Below are 13,205 nucleotides of genomic sequence, written 5' to 3' on the forward strand. Positions count from 1 at the left end.
CATACATACATATACTGCTATTGAATTAAAACCAAATGTATTCAAATTTCCATGCCAGCAACAGCAGTTATTCTTTTTTTCATTTAGACATTGCTCGTCCGTTGTTTTCTTCCTTTTCTACCCTTCGATTAGATTGCACGCAGTTTGTACGCCCAGATATTTTTATATCTTGCTTATATGTAGTTCCTATGCTCAGTTCATTTACTTAACGCCTCGGTTTACTTCTTTTATTTTATTTAAGTATATTTTTTTTTTTTGTCGCAGCCTCTTCGCAGAATGTCAAGTGTAATTGAAATTGAAACTGACTGCCGACAGCCGGCTGCCATCTTCAGCTGTTTGGTCTCACAGCTGTTCACTGTTGACACACATTTTTTGCAATTTCGAATTTTATTAGACATAATTGGTGGGAATGTCAGTTCGAAAAGAAGAAGAATTTTGATACATTTTTATTAAAATTTCGTTGTAGCAATAGAAATAAATACATACATACATATGTATGTATGTGGATAGAGAACTATCAGACCTGTTTTCACAAATTCGTCAAATTAATTTTACTGCAATTTTCAATTCAGTTACAAAATACTACTCGCAAATTCGAGAAATGTACCAAAAGTTAAAAACTTGAAATAAAACAGCTCTATATTTAAAAAATACATATTTTTCTACATGCCTGCAAACTGTAAATCTTTTTATATGAAAGAAATAATCTGTTTTTCAAAGCATTCTTTCAAAGCCGTCACACCTGTAGATGCCTTGAGTTTTTTTTTAGCGATTTCGTTCTTGACGGCGTTTCTATAAGCAAAGTTTTGCACCTTTTAGATTTTTGGGCAGGCTTTTGTAATATTTTTGTACATTAGTAAGAAATCTGAATAGTCAATCTTACTTGAAAATAGTCTTCCAGATTTGGTTGGATCTTGCATTAATGTGGTATAAAAATCAAAATTTCACACTTTTTATTCAGAATTTTTTTGGTATGCAATTGTATAGTCCATTGAGTTTTGATATAAAGTGCATGTTTGAAGTCGCTACAGAACACCGTTGATTTTTGAGAATTTTTTTTTTGTCGTGGGTGTTGCAAATTTTCTTCCATATAAAAATAGATTTTGTTCATGCGTCTCAAGATCAAATTCTGTAAAAATTTAAACAAATTTATCTCGCTGATATAAGTGCAAACGTATGAAAAGACGTTTATAATTCTTACGAAAATTTTGATGACTTTTTTAAAACTCCACCATGAAATAATTATTATTCTGGGTCTCTGTATAATAAATAGTTCAGTTTCTGTGGCTGACTTACTGATTGGACAGCAGATCTATTTTTAATTTGTAATAAATTATTGAGCAAAGAAATGATTGCGTTGTCCATTTAAACTATAAATAAGTGACCACTGACATTTATTAATAGTCATAAGTTAAGTTTATAGTATTTATAGTATATGAGGATGTATGTATGTAACAAAGTTAAATGTTTAAGTTTTTCATTGAAAAACAAAAGCCTAAATATTATATTTTTATACATACCTACTTAATACCACAAATATACATAAGTAATGGTATTAAAAATTACCCAGCCAGTGACCACCCAAACGTAGCTGATAAGGACCAATTATACTTTATATGTATGTTCCTAAGTGAACACACATATGTATGTACTTACATATGTATGTAGTATATTAGATCCGATCATTATGGGGCGCCGTAAGTTCTACATTTCTTACTACGCTTTGCTCACATCATGCTTACTGGTAAGCGAATAATTCGCACATGAGTACATATACATACTAAATAAGTACATATGTATGTGTACCTACAAAAGGAGATTCATATATGTTTGTATGTATGTATATATACTTCTATATGAAGTTGATGATTTCGAATTAAAAGGCGTACTTATTTACAATATACGAGTATATATTCGCAATTATTTATATACACATGTATATGTATATGTATGTACATATTTTACGTCTTCCAAATACATAGTTCATCATATCACTAGTATTGTAAGTAAAGCGATAACTCATGCCATACCATGCCTTGCATATGTACATACATATACATATATGTACATACATACTCGTAGTATATATTATTTTCATACATATATATATAAATCGATTTTAGGTATTGCAAAATTTATATTTCATTATAAAACGCAATTCAGTTTCGAAACAACTGTGAACGTGAGTGGATTTTCACAACGAAATACAAAAGCCGCTGAACTTTTCGAAAGCTTTGAAGAAGAATTTATATTCGTTTAAAACCGACAAAGCAAGCATTTTAAGTGATGGCTAATAAATTGCAGAAATTGTTATTGAGTGTATTGTTATTGCAACAGGTAAATCAAAATAATAATAATAAGTAAAACAATACTTATAGGAAAAAAAATTTTTAAGAGATTTCAATTTTTTTCTTTAATGACCACGCACTTAGAAAAACTAAGAATAAGAAACACAATTAAAAAAAAAAACAAGGAAATAACATAAAAAAATGGAAAAAATAAACAAAAATAAAATTAATAAATACAAAGTAAAAATTAAATTAAATTTAATTTAATTAACCAAATGGGTCTCGAGTTAGTTAAAAATTTTTCAAAAAATTTTCTCGAAGCCAATAACAAAAAATAAAATATGTTTAATAAAGTAAAGTAAAACAAATTAAATCATCCAAAAAACGAAATAAATAAAACAAACACAGTATCACTTGTACTATAATAAATAAAATTTCAAAAATCTAGAACCTTAAACAATCAAAACAGTGCACTTGAAATTATTTGGGAGATTCACAAGTCGTCTAAGGCGTCGTAATGTTACAAAGTCGCAAAATGTTGCAACGTAAAATAACGGTTAAAAAGGTTTTAAGGGTTCGCTGGGTATTAACTATAAGAGTTAATTATACATTTTCTAGCGATTTATANGTAAATCAAAATAATAATAATAAGTAAAACAATACTTATAGGAAAAAAAAATTTTAAGAGATTTCAATTTTTTCTTTAATGACCACGCACTTAGAAAAACTAAGAATAAAAAACAAAATTAAAAAAAAACAAGGAAATAACATAAAAAAAATGGAAAAAATAAACAAAAATAAAATTAATAAATACAAAGTAAAAAATTAAATTAAATTTAATTTAATTAACCAAATGGGTCTCGAGTTTGTTAAAAATTTTTCAAAAAATTTTCTCGAAGCCAATAACCAAAAATAAAATATGTTTAATAAAGTAAAGTAAAACAAATTAAATCATCCAAAAAACGAAATAAATAAAACAAACAGAGTATCACTTGTACTATAATAAATAAAATTTCAAAAATCTAGAACCTTAAACAATCAAAACAGTGCACTTGAAATTATTTGGGAGATTCACAAGTCGTCTAAGGCGTCGTAATGTTACAAAGTCGCAAAATGTTGCAACGTAAAATAACGGTTAAAAAGGTTTTAAGGGTTCGCAGCGTATTAACTATAAGAGTTAATTATACATTTTCTAGCGATTTATAAAAAATTTTTGCCATAGCTAAAAACCGCCTAAAAATATTGAAACCGTTATTTTACGTTGAAAAAGCTTACAATTTCAAGGCACTACGCTTAAGATGACTTGTGAATCTCCTAATTGCTTTTATAGTTCAGGTTGCAGAAATTATTATTATTATTTTTTTTTTCATTTTAAAACTTAAATTTGTAAGCTTATTTTTTACACATATGTATATGTATGCCTCCTTATTTTTCAGAATTTTCCTAAGAATTTAGGTATTGTATTGAAAAAATTAAAATAAGAATATATGTGGGCACATTAGGGTGGCCCAAAAAAGATAAGTCGGAATTTTAATCATCTCACCCCTAGGATTGTTCTATACCACGAATAAAATAGATCCCTATTTTTTTATTTCGAAATCAAAAAATATTTCGAGGTCGCTCAAAGCGCTCAAATTTTTCCATGAATTTTATATGGGAAAAATCTATTTTTCGTGGAAATGCTATAGAATTTTTGAAAATCAATATTTTTCTATCAGAAAACTATGTTTCTCTTCAGCAGACTTCTGGTAATAATACCCAATTTTTTATTTAAACTGTTAATATAAACGATTTTTTATGTGTTCCCCATTGCATTTTTTGCGGTTTTTGTGGGACCTAGTAAATATAGTTACTATTAAAAAATAGTTATAATAAATAAGTGGGTATTATTATTGCAAGTCTCAGAAAAAGAAACAAAGCTTTCCGATCGAAAAGTCGCTGAACAAAGTTTTCCGATCGAAAAATACTGATTTTCAGGAAATTTGCGAAAAATTGCTTTTCCCCTGATAAAATACATGATGAGAGAAATAAAAATTCGATTTTACTTTTTTTTTTTGGGTCGCCCTAATGTACATACGCTGACTGAAAAAAGTGTTCACATGTTGATTTTTTTTTTTATATTCATTCACAATGTTCTTAATGTCAAAATTTGTTTGTTATTCTTTAATATCAATGCTTCAACTAAACACTATAAATCTAAGTTTCAAAGCTTATACACAATTTAGGAAAATTCAAGAACTTTTCGTAAAAATTTCTGATAAGGTCCAAGTTTCAACCGGCTAAAAAATTGCGTTTATTTTTAACAGCGACACTTTTATTAACTTGCATTTATTACATAAAAGAACCGTTCTAAAGATTCTGATTAAAAAGCTAGCAATTTTTATGAAATTTTTTTGAATTTTGTATTGTTTGAAATTTGGTTTATATGGTCTTGGGTTAAGCATTAATATGAAAAAAAAACTAACAAAAAGCAACTTGAAAAACATTACGAATATTTAAAAAATTAACATATGAACACTTGTTTGAGTCACTGTATATATATAAACATAAATTTCTTAGGAAAAAAATGGCGCAAGACCGTTCGCAAAAAAATTTCATAAAATAAGCGCCATTTTGCACTAATTGGGTGAGAATTTGTTAAATTTTACAAAATTTTCTAAAATTTTGATTCATATAGTTTTAATTAAAGCAAATAAATTTTGAAAAATAACATAAAAAACACATTGTGAATATTAAAAAAGAAAACATGTGAGTTTTTGTTTGAGTCACTTTATGTACCTACCTGTAGTTTAAAAAAAAAGATCTTTTCTTTAACGTAAATAAAAAAAAAAATAATTGAATTTCACGTTCTCTACATAAAATGGAAGTAGAAAAATATGTTTAACATTTAATTTAAATTATTTTATGAGTTCATATTCTTTCACGCGAATTTCGATTTTGTAGCGTGCAAATTTGGCGGTTTTAAATGTTAAAAAACTTACCTCTAACTGGCTTTAGTAATTGTAAGGCAAACGAATTTGTTAATAAAGTTTGTTCGTTCAATAACAACGCAGTATTAAATTTCCTTCCAAAAATTTTGTATAGACAAATTTTTGCTTGAGCAAAAAAACGCGCAATTAATCGCAATATTTTCAACAAACAAACATTGCATGTTTTGACTAAAACTGCAAATAAAAAAAAATTATAAAAAATATGCATATTCACAAGCTTACATAAATACTAGACCATATATATTTACGCAATTCAATTAATCTCTCATCTGTGTACCACCCATATTTTGTCTTGCCAGTTCACCCGCACGCCCGCCTTCCTCATACCACGCGATCCCGACTGCAAAAACAGTGATAACGAAACGATCGAACCCAGCGAGAAATGTTCATGGATGTTACACTTTCAACGCAATCTGGGCAAATATCGCAATTTCTATGCGAATCTGCTGCAAGAGGAGAATGAAAAATTTGCTACCGAACTACAGGAGCTATACAATATTGTTAGCTCAGCGCTGGTGGAGAACGATTACAATGAGATGCAGCGACAGCTATTCTACTCGGTGTGGCTTGTGGAGCGTACTAAAGATTTGGAGGACTATTTGATTATGAAGGGATTGAAGAATATTTAGGCAAAAGCAACAACATTATAGTAGTTTATTTTTAAAAGCGGAATGTTCTACATATAGGAATTAAAGTGATTTTTTGTATGCTCGAGTAGTCAAAAAATTTTATGAACATTGAAAATACTCTCATAAAAGCATTCATATATATATATATATATATATACATACATATGTATGCACTTCTTCATACATATTATAAAGCAGTTTATATTTATTTTAAACTAATTTATTATAATTTACTTTTAATTAAAATAGTATTATGGGTGTTATGAAAATGTTCTTAACTAATAATATGTAGAATTTTAAGTGAATGTAAAAAAAATTCACATCGAATATTACACAATTAGATTTGTTGGAATAAACGTAGTAATTGAGAGAAACGAAAAACAGTGGCATTTCAAAGAACTTATATGACTTATATGTATGTACATATGTATGTATGCATATGTATACTTATATAAAAAACAAAGATTAATACTTTCTCATGCTCCACAAACCAACTTATCTGGAAACATATGTACTAATACTTGTACATGCGGGTTGTACATATGACTCATTTTTCACAGTAATTTCCTATTTGCATATCACAAAGGCCTTAAGAGCCTATATTCCAGTCCTTCAGAATCTGTTGACCCGTGACTAGCATGTAGAAAGAGTTGGACTTTGTTGTGCGGTGTTAAAAACAAATATTTTGTTTTATTTTTTGTCATATATTTGCTTGAGTTTTTTGTTGAATTGTAAATAATTACTATTGACATTTTCTATGTACCTATGTATGTATGTATGTATTTCAATGGAATTCATTGGACAATTTTTGCATTTTATTTACTTACATATGCAAATAAATCTGTTGTCAAAGTGCATGTAAAGAAGTGCAAATAATACAATTTAATATAACTTTTTTACTACAAATATTTACACTTTTCTTCTGCAACTTTTTTATTTTACTTTATTTAATTGTGATATTTACGTCTAAACAAATTAAGAAACTGAAAACAAAGTTCTATATTAAAACGCTGAGGGCTTCAGCGTCAAATCCCTTCAACACATTTCATGACTTTTCTTAATTTTTTTACGAATCGGATGCCAAATAGGAATGATTAAAATTTCATATCAGTTGTTGGCTGCGAAGTCTCTTAGGCGGCAAGTCTTAGTCTGAATCTTAGTTTAAAACTTAATATAAATATTAATCTTGCCCCTACTTAATCGCAATCTCATATTAATCTTAATCTTAACCTCAATAATAATTTTAATTTCAATGTTAATCTTAATCTTGCTCCTAATCTCAAATTTAATCTTAATAATATTCTCAAACTTAACCATAACCTTAGTCTAAATCTTATTCTTAGTATTAATCTTCATCTTAACCTTAACCTCGATCTTAATCTTAATCTCAATATTAATCTCAAAATTAATGTTAATCTTAATCCTAATCCAAATATTAATCCTAATCTTGTTCTTAATATCAATCTTAATCTCATTCTTAATCTTGATCTTAACCTTAACCTCCATCATAATCTTAATCTTAAACTCAATATTAATCTTAATATTGGTCGTAGTCTCAATCTTAATCTTAATATTAACCTTAATCTCGATCTCAATATTAATCTTAATCTCAATCTTTTTCTTAATCGTGCCCAACTTCGGCAGCCATCCCATCCCTTCTTTTGTTGCATATTATTTTCATCGGAGCTTGGGTTTACAGGCAACCGAGCGCAAAGAAGTTTCTCTACAAAAAGGGCATTTCGGTGGCCGCTTGAGGGTTAAAAGTTTCCAAAAATATTTTTATCGTAAATTTTTACTAGGGCTATTTTCAGACAAAAATTAAAATAACTGTTATCTCGAATTTACAAATTGAAAACGTTGCCCGAATTTTGAAATTTAACGAAAACTTTGTTTCATAACAGTTATTAGATGAAAAATATTTTTTTTTTCGCCGGTAAGAGTTATAACCCAAGGTTTACTTTTTACATTGTTTTATTATTAGTTATTGCCCGTCGTTTATTTTTTACGTTGCGTTATAACAGTTATTGCCCATCGTTTATTTTTTGCGTTGCTTGATAACAGTTATTAGCCAACGTTTATTTTTTACGTTGTCTGATAAACGTTATAAAATAAGAATATTGGGGAAAACGGAGTTGGAGAAGAAGATAAATATGATGGAAATAAAAGAGGAGGAGTGAAATAACTGTTATCAGACAACGTTAAAATAAACTTTGGGTAACAAATGTTATCAAGCAACGTAAAAAAATAAACGTCGCGAAATAACTCTTATTGGCGATGGAAAACACATTCGTCCTGCATAACAGTTATCAGGCAACGTAAAAAATAAACGTTGGTTTATAACTCTTATTGGCGAAATAAAAAATATTTCTCATCTAATAACTGTTTGGAACAACCTTTTTTCCGATAAAACTTATAACTGTTATGTGTCTGATTTTTATACGATTAACGTAAGTCTACAGAAAGCAAAGTAAGTTTTTAAAATTTTCCCTAGAATTAAGCAACGTTTTTTCTACGTTTTACTGGTTATATAAAAATTGTTTCGTCCATAAAAAAAAAAAAAAAATGTATGGGAATCCAAAAATCTTTTGCAGGTTTGCTACTTGAACATAAGGCTTTCGAACTGAATTCGATTTTTTCCGCCACCAAATGTTTGTTGCACTGTGTAATCAATCCATTTTAATGCGTGAGAATTTTCGCAGGAACTATTGGATCAATCGGCACGATTCGATTATATTGAATCGGCCGTTCTGGGAAGCATTACTGTTGTTTCACTTCAATCTACCTTATCTTGTATTCATCTAAAAAACTGACACTTCACCATTTCCCCACTAATTCTTTTTCTTCGATTTTCTTCTTCCTGGGGAACCTAATTCTATTTCACATGTGCCCTGAATTCCAAAATTTTAAAATACAATGCATCAGTCTCTTTTATTCCGAAAGTATTGCAGATTAAAATGTCCAGTTTCCGCAATTTTACTTGTAATTAGTGATGTTCTGAGTCGAACAATTTCGACATTCGAAAAACGATTCAGGGGAGACTCGCTTTTAATACATATTCACATTAAAAATGTATGTATATATGTCGGTTCGTCGCCATAATGCAGAAAAACTCTTATTCTTGTTTGAAACATTTTTGTTCTAGAGCAATCGGATGATATTGGGCCTTATGCATAAAAAGTGAGCTTAAGCTCAGACTCAATTTTTGCACTGAAAGGGTGAGCTCAAGCTCAAGAATTTGTACTGAAAAACGAGTCGGAGCTTAAGCTCACTTTTTATGCATGAGGCCCATTATCTTTGCACGTCTGAAGGGCTTCTTCATCCGTTAAAGCATTTTGCTTGAGCCTTGGATCGACTCCGGTTAAAACTGATAACACACGATAACAACAGCGTCTTTAGAGCGCTCGCTTTTCTTATACGATTTCAAAATTGTCAGCTCTTGAATAAATTTCTCTAGTTTCACTTGCCACGCATACCAATAACAAATTCATGCAATTCAGATTGAAAGAGTTATTTTATTTTCACAAAAATTTTTCAATATTAAAATTTATTCACAATTTAAACCCATTGAACACATTTTTAACCGATCACCAAAAACTTCAACGCCCAAACCGATCAAACTCAAATTCCAATATTTTGTAATCAAAAAATCGTCCGAATTTCGTCGTCAAATCATCAAAACTATCGAGCACACCCACTTTTTGCTTCACATCCGCACTCGCCAGTGCCGCCTCCACCTCGGCAAGGACATTTCTCAACTTCACAGTGAACTGCCTTGCATCTTCGTGTTTCAGCAGATACATTAAAAACTCCCGAAAGAATTGCAACTGTACATTCAGTAACATCACATCCTCAGGTTCGGCATCTAGTAGCTGCCAAAGGGCCGGCGAAAAGCCTTCCTGTATTTCCGCAAAAGCCGCATATTTCTTATCGAAATCCTCAATTTTCGCTGCGGTTTCATACGCTGGCAGCATCTTTTCAATTTCCTCAGCCACTGGGCCACCACCACCACCACCACCACCCAGCTGTGACAACAACTGTCGCATACTCCACTCCTGTATGCGTATGTCCTCATTGAGGAACTGTTCGTCGTATTGCAGACTGAGATAGCCCATAAACGTCTGTCGCTGTTCGCCTTCATATTCGAGTAGCAGCTTCTCTTCCACTAGGGGATCTTCAGCGTTGGCGGCTTTTAAGTAACGTGCGAGCAACTGCTCCAACTCCTCGGCATACTGAGCTTCTACATTTTGTTGTACAAGCCGCAGACGTCGCGCTGTGTAGCTCAGATGACTGCTGATTTGTAACTTCAGTTCGTCCACGTCGACTTCGTCTGTACTGGCGGCGATGAACTACGAGGTGAGCGGGGTAGAAAGATTGCGGTTTTAATTTGTTTTATTTTTAATGTCTTTTTTTGGGAATTTTAAAATTTGCTCGTACCTGTAGTACTAGGATAATTTGAAATATTATCTGCAACAGCTTTTGTAAAAACATTGTTTCAATTCAGCGTTCTGCTTTTCTACTTTTGAGTAGAGATTTTCTGCCTCCCGCGTTCAAGTTTCTTAAAGATCGAACGGATTGCGTGCAACGTACTTTTATTGGCAATTACACGGCAAAAAAATATGCATTTATATGTATTTAAATTATTTGTTACTTGTAATAAAACTTGCTATCCGAACAGCTTTCAAATTTCTTTAAACACGTTAGTCCCGCTCAAATTCTAAGTAATTACTGCACCGTATGCTTGTGGTAGGCATTTTCAGTCACATTGTCTCTGTCTCTTTTTTTGCGAAATTGAGCGAAAAATTGCTAAAAAAAATAAAGCACTCAAAATTTAGTTCAATTCAATTTTACGGTACTTTCAATGGCATTCGCCAGCTCTATGCACCAAATGCATACCTAACCATCTAATGCGACTATAATGCCTTTGAATGCATGCGTGTCCACTTGAGCATATGCAGATGACCACAGGAAACATACAATAATTGAGTTTAGGTGGCTATCTATAGAGTACTACATACATAATTGAAGTGACTTAGATTTGCGAACTAGAATAGCAAGAAAAATCCAAAAACGAATAATCAAATATGATTAACATAAATGGAGAAACAAAGCTTAGCTCTCTGCTTTTCATAGTTGGCTGCTAGTAGAGAACACTTTGACTCTTTAGTGAACTTGACGATACCCCATTGTTAGGTCAGGTTATGTTAGAATGCTGGCGAAATACTATAGTAGGTCCAAGTACAAAAATGTTTGATATTCGTTTTCATTTCTGTAGCTTCTACAGAAGTCGTTGTAGGCGATTCCCAGCCTTCTGGGCGTAGATACCAACTGGCCAAACGCAGTAAGAACCGCCTCGCAATGTCAGGTCTGATTTTTCCTAATAAGTTGTGTGTTCCCTTAGGGTTCTACAGGGGCTACATGAATTTACCTATACCGCAGCCTGACTTCATGCGCTACCTCTGCTCCGATTTTTTAAGAGTATGGAGAAATATTTCCCTATACATATGCATATTGCCATGTATATATAGTTAAGATTAGAGGTTAAATCTGGCCCTAGATTAAGGCCTCCCTGGCTAACTCATTTACAGCCCCACTTCCAGAAATGTTGCTATGACCAGGCACCCAAACTAAATCTAACTGGTGCTGTCTACTGACTGTGTTTAACCCTAGAACACACACCCAGAAAATACCACGTAAACACACACCCGGGATACGTTTGTACCCGGGACCTTATTTTGCGGTTTTTTTAATGCTTATTCAACCGATTTCTATGATTTTTTTTTAACATTTTTTATATTATTTTTTTATTTGAAAAATTAAAAATATTCATTTCACACATTATATTATTGACTTTTATTATAAAAATTATAAAAATGCATCTTATATCTAAGGAAAATCATGGCAAATAGAGCAATTTGTTGATGTGACCGAATGTTCAAGACACATTGGCTTCTTACATTTGTCGCACAGCTTTCTGGTTTTTCTACGGCGTTTTTCCATTCTTTAATTGAAATTTACGATTTATAAAGCTTTACATCATCTGCATACATTACAATTTTGGAAAATTTTATATCTGTAGAAGTATCGTTTATAAAAAGCAAGAACCTTGAGGGACTCCTGAAGAATACAACAACAATGATAGTAACAAATGACTCGGCTAGTTTAATATAAAACACAATAACTTTCACTTAGCTTCAATTATTTCACACTATGATGCTCATAAGCACTTTTTATCACTACTTCAACTCAGAATCAGCACAATAAACATAGTAAGTAGAAAGCCAAAATCAGAGCACAATAAAGTACAACCTCACAGCTTGACGTTTGCGTGTGTGATCAATATATATTAGTTAAATCACGATAAAGCTAAAAGTATGGCTCATAAGCATGCCTTTATGTAAACAAAGAAAATAGTTTGTCTGCTTTAAATTATGCTGAACTGAATATTTGTATTACTGTTTTATATTTTGATTTGTTTACCCCGAACGACGTCGGGTGCTTTGCTAGTTTGATATAAAAGACCCAACATAACTGAAGGCTTGCACAGCCAATAAAAAGAAATAAAACCCTTTTATAACTCAGCCCAATTCTGCGATTCTGAACTCCAGACCCTTCAGAATGGAAGAGCATCCTTTCCTAGAAGGGATCACGAATACAAAAATAATAAACATTTCAAATTATTGTGGTTCTAAAGTGAAAAGAAAAAATCAAAGTGAAAAAGCACTATAATAATAACATAAATAATAATAATAAAAGGCAATGTTTACAGAAAACTAAAATAGAAGGCCAGACTTAAAAACTTTTAAATGGGAAATAAGTTAGATAGACCCAAATACGAACGACTGTATTACTGTCGCGGGGCTTACAAAATAGGTAACTGCCCATACCTAAACAAAAACGTTAGAGAACGTAAAAAGAAGATAGAAAAACTTTTTAACTACAAAAAAAAACAGTAATAAATCAAAATGGTTAACGACAATGCAAATTTAACCGTGGACCTGATTTCGCGTTTAATAACACTATTACGCTAAGGCAGGAAATTGATAGCCTAAGGGCTCAGGTAGATGTAAATACCCCTAGGACTACTAACTATCAATCTGAAACCATTAATGATAATTTGCCAGAAGTCACTGGACGTTATCAAATCTTTACCTGAATTTCCGGGGAAGAACAACGCGTATTATAGCTGGAGAGAAGCGGCTCATAACGCAATGACTTTATATGCAAGGGGAAGTAGGAAATACTTCGCGGCCCTTACAATTTTAAGAAATAAAATCACGCACGATGCTAACGACACGTTA

General features: G+C 31.3%; 3 protein-coding genes across 3 annotated transcripts in view; 1 reads left to right on the forward strand and 2 right to left on the reverse strand.

The window, feature by feature from the left end:
• Window positions 1–13,205, reverse strand: part of loh (thrombospondin type 1 domain containing lonely heart) — a 125,187-nt gene that overhangs the window by 63,707 nt on the left and 48,275 nt on the right. The window lies entirely within an intron of this gene.
• On the forward strand, window positions 2,136–6,950 carry LOC108359681 (uncharacterized). Its single transcript, XM_017611644.1, has 2 exons — window positions 2,136–2,337; window positions 5,578–6,950. Exons 1-2 carry the CDS (start codon window positions 2,287–2,289, stop codon window positions 5,905–5,907), a joined length of 381 nt encoding a protein of 126 aa, XP_017467133.1. The 5' UTR covers window positions 2,136–2,286; the 3' UTR covers window positions 5,908–6,950.
• LOC108359679 (uncharacterized) lies at window positions 9,412–10,459 on the reverse strand. Its single transcript, XM_017611641.1, has 2 exons — window positions 10,342–10,459; window positions 9,412–10,253 (listed from the first exon to the last, which is right to left on the reverse strand). The coding sequence occupies exons 1-2, from the start codon at window positions 10,393–10,395 to the stop codon at window positions 9,504–9,506; spliced, it is 804 nt and encodes a 267-aa protein (XP_017467130.1). The 5' UTR covers window positions 10,396–10,459; the 3' UTR covers window positions 9,412–9,503.

The sequence above is a fragment of the Rhagoletis zephyria genome, unplaced genomic scaffold, assembly GCF_001687245.7.
Source record: "Rhagoletis zephyria isolate East Lansing unplaced genomic scaffold, Rhagoletis_zephyria_1.1 Rzeph_scaffold_00434, whole genome shotgun sequence".
Classification (NCBI taxonomy): Eukaryota; Metazoa; Arthropoda; class Insecta; order Diptera; family Tephritidae; genus Rhagoletis; species Rhagoletis zephyria.